We start from the raw sequence: 20,863 nt of genomic DNA, 5'->3' as shown, positions 1-20,863 counted from the left end.
TTCTCCTGAAATCACTCAAAAGCAGTGAGTGGGGTGGGCAGCAGTACCCACATCTTCCTTGGGTTTAGGAGGCAGCTAAGACGGAACCACAAAATACTTGGAAGGGGGCCAAAAGCAGAGGCTTTGGAGCCAGCACGTGGATGGGAGAGAAGTGGGACACCCCCGGGCTGGAGCAGGGGGCTCCCAGCGCACAGGCAGTCAAGGGAGCTGAGGGGAGCATCCCACAGAGATGTCTCCCGCGCAGGAAGCACCAGGTTGGCTGGAGGAGAGACTGCTTTGGGCCCAGCCTCACAGCTGCCTGTCTTATGGTGCGGGGGGAGGTTAAATAGAGTGTTGGTGAGGATGTGGCCAACCCACTGTTGATGGGATTAGTTTGGACAATGACACACCACAGTGTCAGTTTCAACTCTGGCTATGTATTAGAATCACCTGGGTAGCTTCTAAAAACAAAAACACCTATGCCCGGATTTCCTCTGCAAAAACTAATGAAGTCAGAATCTTCTGGAGTAGGACCTAGGACATCAGTGTTTTTGCAAAACTTCCCCATGTAACTCTCATTTGTTTATTTTTCTTTTAGAGACGGTCTCACTCTGTCGCCCAGGCTAGAATGCAGTGCAGTCAGCTCACTGTAACTCTGAACTCCAGGGCTCAAGAGATCCTCCCACCTCAGCCTCCCAAGTAGCTGGGACTACAGGCTCATGCCACCACAGCCAGCTAATTTTTTAAGACATCTTTGTAGAAAAGGGGTCCTCCTGTGTTACCCAGGCTAGTCTCGAACTCCTGGCCTCTCAAAGTGCTGGGATTATAGGTGTGAGCATCCCTAGGTAATACCCTGCCCGGCATCCCTAGATAATTCTAAAGTGCATCTAGGATTGAGAACCACAGCCCTACAGAAATTCTTTTACACATGCACCAGAAGACACGCTAAAAAATAATCAAAGCAGTACTATTTGTGAGAGCAAGAGCCCGGGAACAATCCAGATGGCCGTTAATAAGAGAATAGATGAATGAGTTGTGTGGCCACGTGGTGGAACATACCGCAGCAGTGATGAGCGATAGCTGTGTGCATCAGAATAGGAGAATCTCACAAAATGTGGGGCCACAAAAGCAAGTCGCAGAAGCGTGTGTGTGTGGAATATGTCATCATTTATTATATAGAGTTCAAAGGTTTAAAAACACACAAGATGCATCAATATATGATTAAGGATATACACATACATAATGCATGTATATTATGTACACACATGCATTTGTGAGACAAAAATAAGCTCAAGGAGAATAGTAAACACCAAATTCAGGACCATAATTGGCTCTGAAGGGAAATGAGAAGGGGAAAATGAGACTTCAGAGTAGCGAGAAGGTTCTGTTTCTTAAGATGGATGGTGGATACACAGGTGTTTATTTTATTATTGGTCTGTGTACTTTACATATACATTATGTATTTTGTATTTATAAGAAACTTCATTAAGGAGCTGGGCACAGTGGGGTACTCCTGTAATCCCAGCTACTTGGGAGGCTGAGGCCGGAGGGTTGCTTGAGGCCAGGAGTTTGAGGCCAGCCTGGGCAATGTAGCAAGACCTCACCTCTTTAAAAAAAAGAAACTTCATTTTTAAAAAAATCTGGAAAACTCCTCACATAAGACCCTGGGTCTTCATGAAAATGCCCACTAGTCTAGAACAAAGTCCTGCACCTCCCTAACACGAACCCTCCAGGGCACATTTGGCCCAGTTATAATCTCATTTAAAATTTAAAAAGTAGAGCCAACACAGCATCTAAATAATGATCCTGCAATACAATGACAACAGGGAAAACATTGCCACAGAACCAGATAATACCATCTGCAACCAAAATTTTTGGTACAAATTACACAAATGTGTACAATGTAATGAAGAGATACAAGAGCTCAAGAAACCAATAAGTATAAAAAGGAAGAGAGATCTATAATGAAAACCTGAAATGGCAGAGCTGAATCAAGAAGTGAAAAACTAAAAAATTCTAGATGTGAAGTCAATATTGCAAACATTGCCAAGAACAGGAGCACAGGGGACAGAATAACAAAATTAGCCCAAATGAAATGGAAATAGGGAAAAAGAGACAATGAAAAAATGATTTGGCTCAGAAGACAGAAGAAACACACAGAAAAGTTATCAGATTAATTACCTAAAGGTACAATGCAAGACGTTTTCCAGAAATAAAGTCAGAGGTGGTCTGTAGATTAAAAAAAAAAGTGCTACAGAATGTTCAATACTAAAAATAGTAGTTTGCTTCAGTATCATTTCTGGCTCCCGAGAACCATGAGCCTGCAGAAGACTGTGCACTTACCAAGGAGACATTCCGAAGTTCCCTGTCGCTAAAACAATGTGATACCGTCTATAATTGAGTGAAATGAAAAAAGTGTATGCGAGGCTAGAAAAGTCTCTGTCTTCTGCCTGTTTGCCTTCGGTCCCCTCTGTCCCCTCGGTCTTTCTTTGCTTCCATTGCTGTCTTGTCACAGTGAGCAGTGGGACCTGGATCAGGGCTGGCTGGGGTGGGGACGAAGCAGCTTCCTGGGCAGCTCTTACTTCACTTTTCTCGCTGGACAGTGGGTCCAGGGACAGAAGCCCCCACTCAGCCCTTGGTGACTTCAGGTCTCACTTTCTGTGGTCACTCCTGGTGGTCAGCTGGGAGGGCAGGGAACCAGTGGTCTGACCACCGGTTGCTCATAGCCCAGCGCCCAGCCCGAGGCCTTCAGCTCTGCAAAGCCCTGTGACACCTGGAAACTGCATTAGACTCCGCTGGGCTCAGAAGTGCTCTGAAGTCCCGACCTTCCTTCCTTCCTGCCTTGCTTCCTGCCTGCCTTCTCTCCTTTTTCCTTTTTCTACAATTAAACATTTTTTCTTTTAACTAACTCATGAAAGATTTCAAATACAGAGAATTGCAGATCTAACAGACAACAGGATTTGTTGTATTCAATTCAGATCCTTCCTCTTTTAATACACGTGCTACAGCTGTAGCTAAATCCTCCCAAAACATTCCCCTCCCTGCGCTCCCAGAAGATTGTGTCATCCTACAGCTGATGCATGTCTCATCCAAGCCTGCTTTTATACTGCCACTCTACAGAAAAGTGACATTGCATGTGTCCCTTTTTTTAGGTAAAATTCACATAACATAAAAGTAACCATTTAAAACGAACAGTTCAGCAGCATTTAGTACATTCACGGTGTTGTGCGACCACCACCTCTACCTAGTTCCAAAACATTTTCATCACCCCAAAAGGAAACCCCGTACCCAGTAGGCAGACACTCCCCCTCTCCCTGTCCCCCCACCTCTGGTAACCACCAGCCTGTGTTCTGACTCTTGGATTTACCGATTTACCTCTTCTGACATTTTATATAAATGAAATCATGCAGTATGTGACTTTTTGCGGCTGGCTTCATTTAGCATAATGTTTTCAGAGTTAACCCATGCCGTAGCACGTACCAGCACTTACTCTGTTTACGGCAGAAGTATAGCACTTCTGTGTATCCGTTCTCTGTTGATGGACATTGGGCTGCGTCCGTCTTTGGCTCTTGTGAACATCCTGCTATGAACATATATGTGCAAGTACTGAGCAAGTTCCTTGAAGGCCCACTTGTTAACGAGGCCCTGGTCCCTTTGCTCGCCTGGGTATTTCTTTTCTGTGGTTGGCGTGTTGGTTTTGGAGAAGGGCGTGGGGAATACCCAGGTCATGGTGGTTCCATTATGAGGAAACTTCAAGTTTTCTAAGACTGTGGTCCCCTAAGGGCAACTATACCGGGTACATCCTCAAACAGGTCAGAGAAGGTCCAATGTCACTGTTTCGTGAAGAAACAGGCCCAGGAAGGGGAGGCACAGGTATCAAGGCCCCACGGCCAGTCAGTGGCAAAGCAGAAACTGGAAACAGGTCCCTGACTCCTTGCGTTAAAACGTGCCTGTGAGATCCACTGTTTTAGCCCTCACATGTGAGTGCGAACGTGCCATATTTGTCTTTCCGTGCCTGGCTCATTTCACTTAACATAATGACCTGATTCTGCAAATGACGTGGTTTCATTTTTTTTTTTTTTTTTTTTTTTTCCCGGGCTAGAGTGCCATGGCATCATCCTAGCTCACAGCAACCTCAGACTCCTGGGCTCAAGCGATCCTCCTGCCTCAGCCTCCCGTAGCTGGGACTACAGGCATGCGCCACCATGCCCGGCTAATTTTTTCTATATATTTTCAGTTGTCCAATTAATTTCTTTCTATTTTTAGTAGAGACAGGGTCTCACTCTTGCTCAGTCTGGTCTCGAACTCCTGACCTTGAGCAATCCACCCGCCTCGGCCTCCCAGAGTGCTAGGATTACAGGCGTGAGCCACCGCGCCTGGCCGGTTTCATTCTTTTCTACAGCCGAGTATTTCATTGTGTGTGCATATCACATTTCTTTATCCATTTGCCCGTCCAAGGACACTTAGATTGATTCCACACACCTTGGCTATTGTGAGTGCCCTGCAGTAAACACGGGGTGCAGGTTTCCCTTTGATACCCTGACGTCCTTTCCTTTGGACAAACACCCAGCGGTGGGATCGCCGGATCAGTGGTAGTTCTATTTTGGGGGGGCAGGGGATGAAGAGAGCTTGGTTAATGGGTACATACAGTTAGACAGAAGGAATAAGTTCTAGTGTTCGATGGCACAGTAGGTGACTATGGTAAACAACAATTTATTGTATATTTCAAAATAGCTAGAAGTTTTGAAATGTTCCCAACACAAAGAAGTGAAAAACATTCCAGGTGATGGATATGCTAATTACCCTGATTTGATCATTACACATTGTATGCGTGTATCAACATGTCACATATACTCAGTACATATGTACAATTATTATGAGTCAACAAAAAAATTTTTTTAACATACCCACGGAATTGGAATGTATGGAGGTGGCTGAGCGACCCCAGAGCTGCCAAGGCCGCGGGAAGGAGCATGCATTGCTCACATTTCCCCAGAGAAGAGGGCATGCCGCGGCGGGCAGGGCCCAGGGGCAGCACTGGCTTTGGTCAGTGACTGGAGTGGCACAGGTCACAGCCTTTATGGGGTTTCCACAGGAAGGGCAAGGCAGGGCAGGGAAACAGCTAAGGACTGGCTAGTTGGAATGCCCCGTACCTGGCCCAGGGTGATTTAGGGCAGGGGAAATACTGGGGTGGCGTGTGAGAGAGGAGATGACTTTGGGTCCCTATTTAGGTTGGTTCCAGGGTTTGTAATTAGGGTTTCCAAACACCTGGGAAATCTGGACTGCAGGGGAGGCGTAAACCACTTTGGCCGTTAATTTGGCCCTGTGATTAATGGATGCCAAATAGACAAATACAGCCTCTAAGGAAACACGGAACATCCGCAGTCCGGTGCTTTTGGCACTGCCTGAGGTGCTTCTGGAGTTAGGGGCTCCCCAAGTCTCAGGGGCGTTTTTTCCCTTCTCCCCATTCATTCAGCGAACGCTGGGCAGTGTGCCTGGTGGCTTCCTTGCCTCTGCTCCCGGAGAAGAGCTGGAGAGCTACAGACTCCCCTCCCCCAAGGCCTCGTGCAGCTACAAGCGGATGTGGCCGATCCCAGCCCCTGGGGACAGCGCCGAGGACAGTCTGGCTGGGCCGGTCCCACCTCTCCCGGATCAGCCTCGGACTTTAGTGTGGGGGCTGGCGCGCCCTCTGGCGGGAAATCCGAGAACAACCCAATTTTAATGTCCCCCCTTTAAGATGCGCTTCAAGCCCAGTTATTGTTACAGACATTAGGGCTCCTCAGCAAAGTTCTCTTCCCCACTGGTGCCCCTTGTGGAACCCACCCAGGCGCCGTTGGTGAAATGGCATAAATCAAATGTCCGCTATGCACAAAGCTCTTTTCCTACCCCCTTATAATAAATAAGTCAGGAACTGAGTTGCCCGACCCGAGTACCTGCCCAGTGAGTGTACTGGGCAAATAGAACGCCCAGGCAGCTACTGTCACAGGGGCAGAGTGTGGGCAAGATTAGACTGAAAGGAGAGCTGAGAGCTGGGGGGAGCACTGAGTGAGGGATCAGATGCAACCAAGGAGACCAGGGAGGACCTCCTGGTGGTGGCATTTGAGCTGAGCTCTGAAGGCAAACTGGAGTTCAGAAGTGGAGGAGGACTTCCAGGTGGCGGGAGCAATGTCAGACCAGCACCCCCCTCACTGTTCACTCCGTCTCTCCCTCCCTCCCTCCCTCCCTGCTCACCCATTCCTTAAAATGCCCAGGGGGCCATGGCAGCCATCCTGTTCCAGCTCTGGCATCTGACCCCACCCACCTTGCACCCTGCTGCTGCTATTGAACACTCGACTCTGAATCCTGCATGTTGTTGTCAGTCCTCGAGCCCCCTGTTCCATGCCTTCAAGCAAGCCCCCTGCCCTCTCTCACTTTTTAGGGGCCCCCTGGCAACTCCCCACCTCCCATAGGCCTCCACGGCAGCTCTACTCATCTGAGTTTACAATATGGGTTTCTGGGTAAGGTTGCACTAGGGGAAAAAAAAGGCGTTGCTTTTTAAAAATAAAGGTTTGCCATGCACGGCATTAAACACACTCTGAGAGTCCTTCCAGCCCTGGCCGGCAGGGTGCAGGGGTCCGGGCCCAGCCCTGGGGGCCCTGTGCTGTCTTAGGGGCTCCTCCTTGCCTCCCCACTTCTTAGACCATCCTTCCACCACCCTGTCGAGCCAGAGGACATTTTTCCCTAAAGAACTCAGGCTGGGCTACCCCAGGACTCTGGGTCGAAGCAGTTGTTCAAGGGACACTCCTCAGCAGCAGGACAGGCGAGTCCACTGCGGCGAGGAGACCCTGGAGTCACACCGCAGCCAGTTCATGGCCACTGCCAGCCTCCTCATCCTCACTGTTCTTGTTTCACCGCCCCTGCTGGAGAGGGGACTTGGGTCCTGCCATCTGCCCTGCCGTGATGGCTGGCCACACAGGGGCGAAAGGAAGCAAACGGCTCTCCCGAAAGTTACCCCCCTAACTGCAGCCCCCAAACAATGCCGGGCAGAGACCTCAGAGTAAAAGGGCCCCAGACTGCGCCCAGAGAAGCCACGAGCCCAGTGCTGGCCGGGAGAGTGAGACAGAACTAGCGTGTGAAGACCCTGACTCTGCCCCGCTGCACAGGGGTCGGGGCTGGGGTCGGGGGTGGTCCAGAGCCTCCGGTCCTGTCCTTCTGGGCACATGGGCTGGAGCTCTCAGTCTAAGGGAGGCGTTGGGACTGACAGACAGACACAGGAATCCGTGGGAGAACCGCCTGGCGCCTGGGGCGGGCTGCACCCCAGTCCCTGAGAGCTGGGGGAGACCCGAGGGGTGGAGACAGTCGAAAGCCGGTGGACTGGGGTGGGGGCGCTGGCTGTGCTCAGGGCCGGCTTCCTGCATGCTGGGCTTGGGCTGAGGCTGGGTGGGATGTCACAGCTTCAGGTCAGAAGGAAGAGGGGGCCCACCTGCCTGGGGCTGGAGAGGTGGGGGTGGGGGGATGGGGGAGACCCAGCAGAGCAGGAGGGAGGCTCAGCCCCTGGAGACTTCCCCATTCGAGATGGGAGAGGAAGCAGGGGACCGTGGTGAGTGCCAGGGAGATGACCAGATGACCGGAGGGCTGCAGGACCCCTCCGGGGAGCTCCGGCCTGCGCTGGGGTCCTGGAAACGTTTGTGGAATCGAATCCAACATGCAAGGGGAAGCAAGCGTTCAGCTCCGCGTCACGCAAGAGTAGAGGCCAGTCCTGGGGGAGTCTGGGAGACCTCAGGAACAGCGAAGGTTGCGGGGGGTGGGGGATATGGCCGGCCCTCCCCGGGACTCCAGCCAGTGCCGTGTGGAAGGGAGGATGGGACAGCCAGCCCAAGGGGTGGCCCTGCTGAGCCTCTGGCCTGCCCTGCTTGTCCCAGGACCCCACCAGCCCCACCCCTGCCTGGGCCTCCCCTCAAGGGGCTCCCCTCACTAGGGCGTGGTCTGTGGCAGCCATGTCCCCCTCTCAGCCCCACTGTCCCTTTCTGAGCTAGACAGGGCAAGACCAGACGTCCTCTGGGGACCCGTCTCGTGTGACAGGCCAGAGTGGAAGGGCATCCCGCACTGGGAGGACAGAACACGCTGACCAGACTGAGGGAGAAAGACTTTAATTCGGGCCGTCTCAGGGCCGTGGCTCCAGTTCAGAAAGGGGACCGTGGCTTCTCTCTGTCCTGGAACCAACGCCGGAAGTCTCTACATGGTCCCGGGAGAAAATCAGGACTCCTGGAGGATGGAGCTGTGTGACTTCATGAGCTTTTGCAGGTGTCTAACTGCCTTCCTCACCCTCGCGTCGCCGGGGTCAGAACAGATGGACCTGCCCTGGACGGTCACCAGCCTGCACCGAGGCAGAAACCCGTTGGGGAGCGTGGGGACAGGGAGGGCTTCCAGAGCACCGGCCCCGCCCTGCGCTAACCAGGCCCCTGAGAGGCGCGGGAACTGGCCTGAAGTCACACAGGGCATCGGCGGCAGATTGGGGACATCAGCCTCTGACCTCAGTGATCTTGACCCTCCCAGGGAGCCAGGGCTGCAGGACTTTGAGCCCACCCCTCGGACCGCCTGTGCCCCAGACCACCTAGAGCGAGGGGCGCAGAGGCTGCGGGAAGGGCCTGGCCCTCGGAGCTCTCTGGCCCAGGCCGGAGGAAGTGACCACCTCCCCGATGACTGGCCGTGGGACCTGGGGTGCCACAAGCCAATGAAGACGTTGGACCTCATGGCCCGCGGCCCTTTGGGGTCCACAGTGTCGGCTGCAGAGCCTGCCCCTGAGGAGCCGGCCGGTGGTCACGGGGAGGGCCAGGCTCTCTCCTCCCCTCTCCCCTGTGACCGTCCTGGGAGCTCCGGGGTCTGCCTGGTCCCGTGCTCCACCCCCAAAGGCGTGGCACTTACACGATGGCCTCCCTGGGACACTCCACTGAGGTCCTGTACCAATCCGCCAGCTTCCTGACAGGGATAGCTCCCTTGAAGTACTCCAGGCAGCATTCCCGGCCCACGTTGGTCGCTCGGGCTGCAGAGAGAAGGCGGGGGAGGCGTCCCTGCGTGTCTGGTGCGTGTGTCACTGCGCCCATCCGTGTGTGCGCTGGGGGTGGGTCTGTGGGGCCTGCGTGTTTCATCGTGTGTGTGTCTCCATGTTAATGTGCATGTGTGTGTGTGTGTGTATGTGTGTGTGTGTGTGTGTGTGTGTGTGTGAAGTCTCTGCATACGCTGGGGTCCTGTGTGCGTGTGTGCCCGTGTCCGCGGGCCAGTCCCGGGTGCACTCGCGCGTGTCTGCGTCTAGCGACCCTATCGCAGCTTTCCTCTCCCAACCGAGTGTACAAACTTCTTTTTCCACGTGCTCTTGGAACCAGTCCTCCCGTCTTCATGCTGCGTCCCTCGTCATACATAAAACCCGTTAATAAAACAGAAGCTAACAAATGGCTCTGAGAACTGTCCATTTTCTCCCATAAAACCACGACCACGGCCATGGCCGCAGCCGCCGCGGTCCGAGACGCGCTGCACGTGGGTCGTCCTCAGGAAGCTCATCCCCGAGGGCTGGGACGGCAACGTCATCCTCATCGTCCTTCTTTTTTCATTGCTTCCCTCAGAATCCTCTCGCTGCCCACCCCTCGCATCCTTCGTGGGAGTCGGCGGGGTGTAAACAACACACAAATATGTGTGTGTCACTGTCACCGCTGTGGTTCCCGTGCCCCCGCCTCCTGCCCTCCCGGCGCCCTGGCCGCCTGGCCCCTGCGCTCACCTGCGCGGCTGTGCCGCAGGGAAGCCCCCAGGAGGAGGGCGGCCAGGAGCAGCGTCTTCAGGAGAGCCATGGTGCTGGAAGCCTCCAGAGGCTGTCTCTGCTCAGGAGACACCAGGCTGAGAGCCCAGCGTGGCGGTGACCTTTTTATCCTCTTTGGGGGTGTTGGCCCGCCCCCTGTCACCTCCCTCACATCCTTCCGTAGCCCAGGCAATTCGAAGAATTTGAGAATGATTCAGTAGAAGTCCAGTCTTGGAATGTTTGTGGATTTCCAAAGAATGGATGCTCAGCTGGAAGAGAGGTGGGGGTACATGTGTCCGGGGTCCACGGCAATGATGTACTTCTCCTTTCTAAGGGGACATTTCTTGGTTCCTCTCTTGGTAGAATTGAAAAGCCTTCATCCTCAACTGGGTTCACCCCCTGCTCTGAGGCTGGTGAGCTTCCTTCATGCCTGGCGCCCTGCGGGGGACAGACCAGGGGTGGACAGCCAGGCAGGGGCCTGCTGGGCTCCTCGCTGCATGGTGGGTGAGCTCCCGGGCGCTGGGAAGGCTGTGCTGGGAGGAGCCAACCTGTGCTGTGCACACGCACACGGGGGTCGCCCTGCACGGGGGTCCATGCTTCGCCTGACTCAGAAAGGCCGGGCCCCCGGCGACTTTGGTTTCACGTCCTTCCTCAGCCTGGGCCCTGACCCCAGAAGGCCAGAGCCCAGTGGGACTTTAATTATTATTTAATCCTAATATGAATAGATTGGGAATCCACATTCCCCCAAATGGGACGCCTTATCCTGGGACGCAGGACAGAAAGGACGGGTAAGGGACGATGCTGCTCACGGCCAGCAGAGCTGTGTCCCCAAGCCTGCGGAGAACACCTAGCCAGGGTCCTGCCTGAGACCAGCCCTGAGCGGATTTCGATGAGCCCCGTGTGAAGCTTCCTGCCCAGCCACGGGCCACGGCGCCACTGCATGCCTGTCAGTGCCCTGGCCACCAGGGAAAATTGCCACTTGTCCCCTTAGGGACTGGGGCTGGGGCGTCCCATGCTTGTCTCCAGGTGGGCAGCACCAAAGCAGGGCAGAACCTGGGCTTTGATTCTGACATGCGGGATCTAGGCCTGGCTTCACCCTGTCCCTGTGTGACCGGAGCAGGCAGCTCAGAATGACAGCGCTCCCGCCTCCATCCGCGACACGGTGCAGGTGCATTCGGAGCTCACAGACCCTCTTTGGCCTCAACTTCGTCTCCTGTAGAGGGAACTCGGGCTGTCCCAGGGAGCCCCGCCAAGACAGCAGATCTCAGGAAGATGGGGTCACCCTTGGTGGACCTCGCACCAGCATTTCTCTGCTTCTCTTGGGGTTGCATCAGCTGCCAGAGATGCTAACCTTGTCCCCACCTCAAGCCACAGCCCAGAGGGGTTCTTTGCCCCCAGCTGTTCCTGCTGTCCCCAGGCTGCTTCCATTTGCAGGAGCAGGAGTGGGCGGGGCCATGCTGCCTGTGCACATGCTTGGTGCCAGCTTCCCAAAGAAGGGGAGGTGCACCCAACAGGGTCCCCCTTAGAGGAGGCCAGCCTAGGCGGGGGACGGGTGCACGGCGGAGGGAAGCTCCACCCTAGAAAGAGGGCCTGGCCCAAAGGTGCCTGGGAGGACCTGGGCCCTAGCAGGGGGCCGGGGGGAGCTTGTCTCTGCCCATCACCCTCGATGCTCTCCGTGACCTCTGCCCAGTGGCTTCTGCTCACCCTTTTGTGACTTTGCCACCTGCCACAGAGGCCACCGAATGCTTTTCTGTGATGTGTTTAGCAACTTTGTTGATGGTGAAGCAGCCCCGCCCCCACTCCTGGGGAAACTCCTTCAGTGGGTTTTGAGTCCTCTTCGTCCTGCCGCAGACTCACGACTTTTCTCCAGAAGGACCGAAATTCCCCTGTTGGTTCTAGAGAACAGGTCACAGCAGCAGCAGCGGGTTCTGGGCTGGGAGGGCTGCCTGGCTGGGAAGGCGAGCAGAGAAGCAAATCTGAGTGACCTGTCTGTGTCTCTCGGGGCTGCGCCAGGTGCCGTGGGGCAGGCAGAGGCCAGATGCAGCCCCTGCCCTTGAGGGGTTCGCAGTGGGGTGGGGGTTGGGGAACAAGGTCTGGCCCCTCCCAGGGAAGACCTTGGAAGGCTGCCTGGAGGAGGCATCCAGGGCCAGGCCTTGTACATGGGATTCATACCCAGGGAGGAGGGAGGGCATCTCATATGAGGGCACTGCTTGGGCATGGGGGAGGAGGGAGGAATGTGCAGAGATAAATAAATGGCCTGGCTGCAAGGCGGAGAGAGGGACCTGCTTGAGGACAGGCTGTGTCTGCTCTGCGCAGTGCCAAGTGTGGTGTTGGCACACAGTGGACCTTCAGTGACGCTTGACCCCGTAAACACCGGACGGAAGGAAGGGCAGGTGGGACTGCCATGCAGGGCCCGCCGTGCCTCTCAGCCTTATCTGGGAGGCAGTGGGGAACAGGGACATTTTTGAGGTGGTTTCCTTGCCAGGGATTAACCGAATTTATTCCTCCTCGGTTCTCCCAGGCTATGAAATGGATTCCAAGGGACCTTCCAGACAAAATGTCTTGGAGTCCGGGCCTGTGAGAAGGTCCTCGGGAGGACCTTTATGGTGCTGCAAGGACTCTAGGACCTGGAGGTCCCTCAGGGCAATCAGGAGTGCTCCCTGGAGGAGGTGGCAGCAGGGGAGAGGGTGCTCTAGCTGGAGGAAGGGAAAAGCCATGGCAGGAAAGCAGGCTAGACCCCAGAAAAGCACAAAAGGGGAATTGGATCTGAGTGGGAGGAAGCGACTGCCTGTGTCACCCCCTCTGACTAATGCCCGCTGCCGGCCAGACTCTCGGCTTGTGCACCCGCCCCTGCCCCCACAGCCCCCAAGGCTGCTGCCATGCAGGGGCCCCTCGGGGTAAAACCAGCTGGAGGGGATCAACACCCTCACCTGCTTTGGCCAGAAGTGGCCGGACCAGCCAGATTCTGGGTCCTTCTTCCTGAAAGAGAGGGAGCCCCCCGCCACCTGCAACCCCAGGCAAACGGCAGGCTCTACCCAGGCTTCTGGGAAGCCTGTCCCCAGGGATGGGATGGAACCAGGGATGCCGTCGGTCACAGAGCAGGGGCCTGGTTGCTGGGGTGGGAGCTCTTCATCATCTTCAATTGCACTTGACAGTCATTACCAGGAGGGGAAGGCTGGGCAGAGGTGTCATCCCAGGCCACGCAGCATCAGCCGAGGCTCCAGGATGGGCAGCGACTTGCCCAGGGTCTCCCAGAGCATCTCAGTAAGGACTGAGCACTTTATCCTGTCATCTCCGTCCCGTGACAGCTGAAGCTGGATCCGACCTGCCCTGCCCAGGGGGGCGAGAACTAGGGATCGTGGCCAGCCTGGCTGAGATGGGAGGGTCCCAAATGGTATTCCCAACCTGATCCCTAAATATGGCCACTCCCCCGTCCCAAGGGCGTGGTGAGCTCATTGATGAGCCTGGCATTCCCGACATGTCAGTCCATTTGGTTCCTCAGCTCAGAAACCCAAGGGTCTTCCCTGCCCCCGGATTCTCCCTCACCAGCCACATTCAGTCCGTCAGCAAGACCTGCTGAGTCGGCCACCTGGCTGTGCCTTGAATCCACCTCCCTCTCCCTTCATGTCTCTGGGGACCACGGCTCTGCACCCACGTCCCGGCTTCCAGGCTCACCCCCTTCTGTCCCCTCTCCTGGCTATAGCCCAGCGATCTTTCCACAACACAAGTCTGAGCAAGGCTCGACCCACTCAAAATCCTTCACTGCCCCCCGCTGCCCCTCAGGATGAAGGCCAGATTCCTGTTTACTTCTCCTTTCAACTCTCTCCTCCAGCCCCACCACCCACCACACCAATTTGTCCCAGCCATGCGGACCTCTCGATTCCTTGAAAACGCATGCTCTCACTGACTTCCAAGCCCTTGTACAGCCTGTTCCCTGGACTAGAACACTCTCTCCCCCTGCCCCATCCCACTCCCTTTCACTCCTACCCTCTTTCAGAGCGCAGCTTGAACATCACTTCCTTCCTCCAGCCCCTACCTTCCTCTGTGTCCCCAGAGGTCACTGACTTCCCCCATCATGGCTGCCTTCCTATTGTATCATGATTGCTAGACTCATACCAAAGAATGAAATCCTTGAAAACAAGGATCTCTTTTATGTTCCAACTTGTTCCTCCAGGACTCAGCACTCAGTAGGTGCTCAATAAAATATGTTTATCGAATGGATGAAGAGGCGAGTGGGTTGGATGGTTGGGTGAATGGATGATGAATGGGCAAATGAGTGAGTGAATGGATGTGTGGATAAATGGATAGATGGATGGATGGGTGGATGTGTAGCTGGATGATGTATGGTGGATGGATGGAGGTGTGGATGGATGGTGGTTGGATGATGGATGGTAGATGGACAGATGGGTGGATATGTAGATGTGTGGGTGGATGGATGGTGGATGGATGGTGGATGGACAATGAATGGATGGAAGGATGAGTGGATGATGGATGGATGGATGGATGGTAGATGGGTGGATGAGTGGATGTGTAGATGTGTGGATGGATGGATGGTGGATGGATGGTGGATGGCCGATTAATGGATGGAAGGATGAGTGGATGGTAGATGGATGGATGGGTGGACGTGTGGATGTGCAGGTGTGTGGATGGATGGATGGTGGATGGATGATGAATGGATGGAAGGATGAGTGGATGATGGATGGATGGTAGATGGGTGGATGTGTGGATGTGTAGATGTGTGGAGGGATGGATGGTGGATGGATGGATGGATGGATGATGGGTGGGTGGATGTGTGGAGGGATGGATGGATGGTGGATGGATGGATGGATGATGGGTGTGTGGATGGGTGAGTGGACGGATGTGTGGATGGATAGATGGAAGGATGGGTGAATAGATTGACGGAATGCATCGATGCACGCACAAATGCATGGATAGAGGGATGGTCGCTTACAAATTTGTGAACTACAGCAGTGGCCTAGCTTACATGCAGGGGCTCCTTCACCCTAGAAAAAAATTGTTTTTAATCTCTAGAGTGTCCTATCAGTTCATGAGACATACCTGAATCCTTCTGTCATGGATGAAGCAGAGAAACCTAACCAAGGGCGCTCTGACACTTTTTCCACCTAGTTTACAACTTTCTTGTGGGTTGTGGCCATTTTCTGCCAAACCTGAATTGCTGAACCTTCAGCTGTGGCTTCTATCTCAATCCTTCTTTGTCCCAGAGGGGCTACCCCCACCTCCTGGCTCTTCACTCTCCCCCTCCTGGACCCCTTCCCCTCGCTGACAGCGTGAGCCTGTCTCTCCACTCCAGAAAGACCTCTCCTTGACCTCAGCACCCCCACGTGCGGCCCTCCTATTTCTCCTTTCATTCAAGACCAAACTTCTCCAATGTGTGGTCTACACTTCCCACTACCATTTCCTCTCTGCCCACTTGTGACTTCATTAATCCTCAGCAATGTGGCTTCTGCCCCTGTTGCTCCAGAGAAGCCACATTCTCTGAGCCTCACAAGCCCCCACAGCCACGTTCTGAATGCCCACCTCCTCACAACGGGCAGCGTGGGGCAGTGGCCACCAGCAGATGCTGCGGCTGGGATCATTATCTAGAGCCCTGAGTCCCGGTCCCTCTTCCACCTGCTCCTGGTTGTGTGACCAACAACAATTTTATGAAGCTCACTCTCCTCATCTGTATAATGGGTGTGTGATGATAGATGATCCGTCATGGCATGGCTGGGAGAATTAGCTGGGATGATGTGCGTAAATTCCTGGTCTCCAGCGGGCTCTGTGAATCTCCTCGTCCTCCCTGGGAGCCCATTCCCTTCTCGACACTCCAGCCCACTGGGATTCGGGACACGGTTCTTTCCTGGGCACCCTGTGGGCTCCTCTTCTCAGAAACATGGCTGAGCTCTCATGACAGGCAAGGCAGCGGTCTCAGCAGTTCCATCTGTTGGTTTACTTTGTCCTCCCAAGAACCTTAGGGGGTAAGAACTATTATTTTCTACAGATGAGAAAATTGGGGACCAGTCGGAGTGGTTTGAAAACCTGGTCCAAGGGCACAGAGCTAGCAGGTGACAGAGCACGCCTGGTCCTCTGTCCCAAACTTTGTTTTCACCTCAAGCAACCTTCTCTCCCTCCCTGAAGTCATCTACTCCAGACCTGTGACTTCTGGTCAGACACTCCCTAAATCCTGTCCCCTGCCCGACCAGTGACTGATCAGACACCCCTGGACCCTGCCCCTTCCTCTGGCCTCTCCTTGCCCACCTGTCTGCAGGATCTCCGCTCTCTCTGCCTGGAAGTCTAGCCAGCTCCGGGCCGGTCTGTCTCCCACACTGGACTGTGGGCTCCTGGGAGGCAGAAATGTGTCCCCTTGGGGTTCACTCAGCCCCAAGAACAAGCAATGACAGATCGAGTCTCCTCTCAAACCAGCTTCCCCATTTTTGTGTTCGGCATCACCCCACCTCCCCATCGACCCGCCAGCCTGAAACTTTGCCCTTGACTCATTTCGGGCCTCCACCCCCGTGTCGCATCAGGCAGAGATCCTGCTACCCACAGCCTTGGGCGGGCGCTTGGCTTCCTCGCCTCCTGCTCACTCCACTGGCTCAGCCCTCGTCCTTCAACCCCGGGCAGCCTCAACACCTCTGGGCCGAGTTTCTCCTCTCTGGTCTCTCCTGACACTGTCCAGCCTGCATGCCCATATCTGGTGGGTCTCTCACCAAGCTGCTCTGACCATGGTGTGCCTTCCTCAAGAACCATCGATGGCTCCCTACTTTCTTCTGCATCCAGCCTTCAGGCCACTCTTGAAGCCACACCCTCAGTCTAGCCCACCCTTCCTATTCAGTGTCATCTCCCTGCTTCCCATCATTCCTCTCCTTTGAGGGCCAGCATGTTTCCTCGCTGCGTGACTTGGTTTGCTGCTCCCAGCCTCCTGTCCCCTTCTTGTCTGGAGTATCTCCCCACGAACCAAAGTCTACCCATGTCTCCCACATGACAAGCAGTAAAAGATCTAGCAAGGGCGTCCCCGTGCAGTTGAGGGCTTAGGAGCAAAGACTCTGAAACAGGTAACACGGTTTTGAATCCAGCTCTCCATCCACAGGTGGTGACACTTCGACTTAAAGTCACTCCTCTCCGAGCCCCGGTTTCTACATGCTCAAACTGAAAATAATAACAGTAACCACGTTAGCGGGCTTTGGTTCGCATCAACTGCCTCACTGCGCGTATCTGGCAAACTGTACGCATTCCGGCTTTAAATATCATCTATGTGTCAACGACTCCCAATTTCTCTTGCGAACTCCAGACTTGGGCGTCCAGCTGCCTACTCAACATGCCCAAGAGGCATCGCCAACCCCCAGCAGCCCCGAGATGAGTTCCTGATTGTCACCCACCCCCACGCCCGCCCCGCCCCCATTCCCTGCCAGCCCCTTCCTTCCGGTTACTCAGGCCAGAAATCCGGGCGCTATCCTTGGTGCCTCTTCCTCTCGCCCCCCACTTCCCATCTGTCGGCGAGCTCATGGCTCTGCCTTCCAAACGCACCCAGAAACCAGCATCTCCCTGGCTTCCCACAGCCGCCTGCTGGGCGCTCTCACTGCCCCCTACAGTCTGTTCTCAGCACAGCAGCCACGAGGCAACCCCAGCTCCGTGCCCTGCCCGCTGCGCTCTCCCCTCCTGTCCCTTCCCCCTCACCCTGCTCTGGCCACACCGGCCTCCTCTCTGGCCCCAGACTGGCCAGACACGCTCCCTCCTAAGGATGCCTGCACGGGACTGTTCTTCCAGCCTGGAATGTTCTCTCCCCAGATACCTGCATGACTCACGCCTTCGCTTCCTTCAAATCTTTGCTCAACTGTCACCTTTCAGAGAAGCCTGCCCTGTTCCAAATTGCATCCCACCCCCCCTCTTCCTCTGCTCTATTTTTTCTCTTTCTTGCTGGAATATTTTTCATCCTCTGACACATTAAGCCATTTCCTTATTTATTATGTCCCTTGTTCGTTGCCTGTCTCCCGCCTGCACCCCCAACCCCCATCCCCACTGGGATGTAAGTTCCACGGGACAGAGGCCTTTGTTTCTTCGATTTGATGAAGTGTAACCCTTGGGACACGGTAGGCTGTCAACACATACTTGTTGACTTAAGCGAATGAACGACCGAAAGGCCAGCATTGTTCCTGAAGCGAGTACATAAGCCCTTCTCCTTGAAACCCACTCTTATCAACCGACTCGGCTCAATGTCCTCTGGTGCCTGGACCTCAGGACTTTTGGGCTCCCTCTCCACCCTGTAAATCAAGTCCTTTTGCTCGGTGCTAGAGCCTGATTCTCTTTCCAGGGAGCATTCATTCCTGTTTCCGAGTTATTTCAAAGGCAGGTTTTGGTTCCCTGACGGCAGTGGGACGATTCAAGGCTGACCCCTCAGGGTACAATGACAGAAGTCACTGGGAAGTCAGAGGTCTGTTGCTCCTAGCGTGGCAGCCTGCCTAGGCGGATCTTCCTGCCCAGTTGGAGCCTCCGTGCTCCAGAGCAAAGTTTGTTCAGCACCAGGGGCGGTGCCGAGAGCCCAGCATCCTGGGAAGAGCATCGCACCCTTGCCAAGGAGCCTGGTGGGTTCGGCCTCTTTGAAAGGCCTTGGCATCTCCCCGCGTCGCTGTGCAACCGCAGCCGCTGCAAAGAAGCCAGCAGGGAAAGGGGTCACGTGGGAGGGGCGTGGACGCTTCTGAACAGAGCCTGAGCCCCTTTCGGGAGAGAAGCCGGCACCTCGGCAGCCCTCTGGGCTGTGGCTGTCCGCCCACGCAGCAGGGGCCTTCCCCGCTTGGCCACCGTCGGGTCCCCCTTCCTTTCTGCCCTGCCTGGGCCCCCTTCAGCCCTCCCAACTCCTTGGGTGATTGGGCTCCCTCTGTCCGTCTCCGGCTGGGCTCACTAAGGATGTGCTTCTGGCGGGGTGGGGTGAGGGAGGGGGGGAATGAGGACAGAGAAGGGGTGGAAGATGGCCAAGGGTGTGGCCTCAGGCAGAGTCCCTGGAGGGCAGCTTCTGCACGATCCCTGGGGGGCTTGGGAGAGAGAGTTAGAAGTAAAATCAACCACAGGGAGTGGGGTCTGGCTGGGGCACCGGCCTTGCTAACCACGACGCCCACGTACCCACCGCCCAGTTGACAGACGTATCACCCACGTCACTGAGCCCCACGTGCCTCTCCTAATCACCCCGCCGTACTAGAGGAAATTGGCATCCATTAGTCCCATGCGTTTCGTCACATTTCACTAACTGATGTGCCTATGTCCTCAACAATGTATAGCATTGTTTACGCACATTTTTAAACTTTATGTTAGTACTATAATCTTGTATCTGTGCTTCCACAGCTGGCGGTGTTGTACTGGAGAGCGTCGTTTGTGTTGACATTTGCCAATGCATTTCTCTCTTTTCATCACTGTACGCTATCTATGCTATACACTGACTACACCACAATTTACTGAAAAAAGTGGGGTGTCTGGAGTCAGGCTGCCTGCTGGCTTGTTACTAAGTATGCGGCTCTGGGTAAGGTCCTTAATCTCTCTGTGCCTTTGTGCCCCATGTGGAAAATGGGCTCCTGTGAGTATGAGCTCATCTGAGAGCTGCAGCAGGGATGACAAGAGAAGATTCGTTCAAAGGCTCACAGCGATGTCACCGGGACGGTGAACCTCAAGAGAAGAAGGCCAGTGTGTCATCCATCGGTGTCTCTGGCAATAGATGAGTGACTCCCCTCCCCCTCTCTCCTTACCACCGCTTCTGTGGGTACCTGGTGGTACCTGTGTCCCCAGTACCCTGGGAAGAGGGCCCGGGGCCACATGGATGGGACCCCAACTCCATCCATCTGATGGTGGTCATGGCAATGAGTAAGCCTCGAAACAGGCGCACAGGTACAAGCGAGACCCAGGGGTGGGGAGAAGGGGACACCCAGGAAAATGTCCAGATAGGCAGAAGCTCTGGCACTCAGAGACCCTGAGAGTCCGGGGCTGCTGGGTTCCTCCCCCACCTGCTCACTCCTCTGGGGAATTTGGGAGACAAGCAGGGTCTTGAGCCAGCCCGGGCTTCCTGGGAGTCCCAGCCAGGCCTGGGGAACAACGTCTTGGCCAGGATGTAACCGTGGTTGGAGGGTCAGAGGGGCTCAGCAGTGACGCGGACACATCTTCACAGATAACCGCTTTTGGTCTCTGGCATCCCTTTGTGGCAATTAAATATTTTCCACCAGGAAATGTCTTGAAATGCAGCTCCCCAGGCGGGCTTTCCATAAACTGCAAAGGGCACAGCACAGGCACCAGGTCTGGAAGTGCCAAAGGACACACACGGCTCTGGCCCTTCCCCTCTTCACCCCTTCCTGGACCTGTGTTGGTCACTGGGACACAAAGGGAAACAGGACACACATGCGCCTACCCTCACGGGTCTTACTGACACACGGTGAAGCAAGCAGATACAGCTAGGGCACGTGTGGGTTATGACAGATGGGCACAGAGGCTGTGAGTACCCATGGTGGGGAATCTTCATTAAACCAAGAGTCAGGGAGGGCTTCCTGGAAGAAGTGACATCTAAGCTGAGACCAATGGATGAGTAGGAGTTGGCCAGGGGGACAGTGAAGGGGTAAGTTCTCTCAGGGAGGGAGAACATTGGCTTGAAGATATAAAAGAATGTGTGACCGAAGGTTTTGGGGGAGGGTGAGAACGGGGTTGGGGGCAGTTGGCAGCAGGAGAATGAGGTTGGAACCAGCCAACAAATGGAAATCCTCCAGGAAAAGCAAGACTCAGAAAGTCCCTTGCCAGTCCCTGGAGCTGTGTCGAAACACCTGATTCCCATGCCCAACGGCCCGGGGTAGCTTGGTTTGGCTTCTGGGCTTAGGACGTGCTTAAGTCAGATCACCCGGCAAATAGGCAAATAGCCGGTGCTTGGTAATGCTAATAGTCTCCCCCTGTTTATTCCTTGTCTGCTGGAACCCCTCTGGGCCATTAACATTCAATTCCAGGCACTAGTGTATTTCCGAGAAACTGCAAAACTCTTCTTTCCAACTCCACTCAGTGAGAATTCCAAATAAATCCAGACAGCTGGCCGTGCCCAGGCTGACCTCCATCCCATCAGCAAAGAGAGAGAAGGAGGAGAGAAAGAGCTAG

General features: G+C 54.9%; 1 protein-coding gene across 1 annotated transcript; it reads right to left on the bottom strand.

Moving 5' to 3' along the window:
* Positions 1–8,214: 8,214 nt before the first annotated feature.
* Positions 8,215–9,800, bottom strand: CCL17 (chemokine (C-C motif) ligand 17). Its single transcript, XM_012657422.1, has 3 exons — positions 9,731–9,800; positions 8,884–9,001; positions 8,215–8,335 (listed from the first exon to the last, which is right to left on the bottom strand). Exons 1-3 carry the CDS (start codon positions 9,798–9,800, stop codon positions 8,215–8,217), a joined length of 309 nt encoding a protein of 102 aa, XP_012512876.1.
* Positions 9,801–20,863: the final 11,063 nt, after the last annotated feature.

This window comes from Propithecus coquereli, unplaced genomic scaffold, assembly GCF_000956105.1.
Source record: "Propithecus coquereli isolate 6110/MARCELLA unplaced genomic scaffold, Pcoq_1.0 Scaffold540, whole genome shotgun sequence".
Classification (NCBI taxonomy): Eukaryota; Metazoa; Chordata; class Mammalia; order Primates; family Indriidae; genus Propithecus; species Propithecus coquereli.
This window is presented reverse-complemented; position numbering and strand designations above follow the sequence as displayed.

Coding starts and splice junctions, on each gene's coding strand:
- CCL17 (XM_012657422.1), bottom strand. CDS start 9,800: ATGGCTCTCCTGAAGACGCTGCTCCTGGCCGCCCTCCTCCTGGGGGCT. Junction 9,002..9,730: donor CCTGCGGCACAGCCGCGCAG/GTGAGCGCAGGG, acceptor TTCTCTCTGCAG/CCCGAGCGACCAACGTGGGC. Junction 8,336..8,883: donor TGTCCCAGGGAGGCCATCGT/GTAAGTGCCACG, acceptor GCCTCGGTGCAG/GCTGGTGACCGTCCAGGGCA.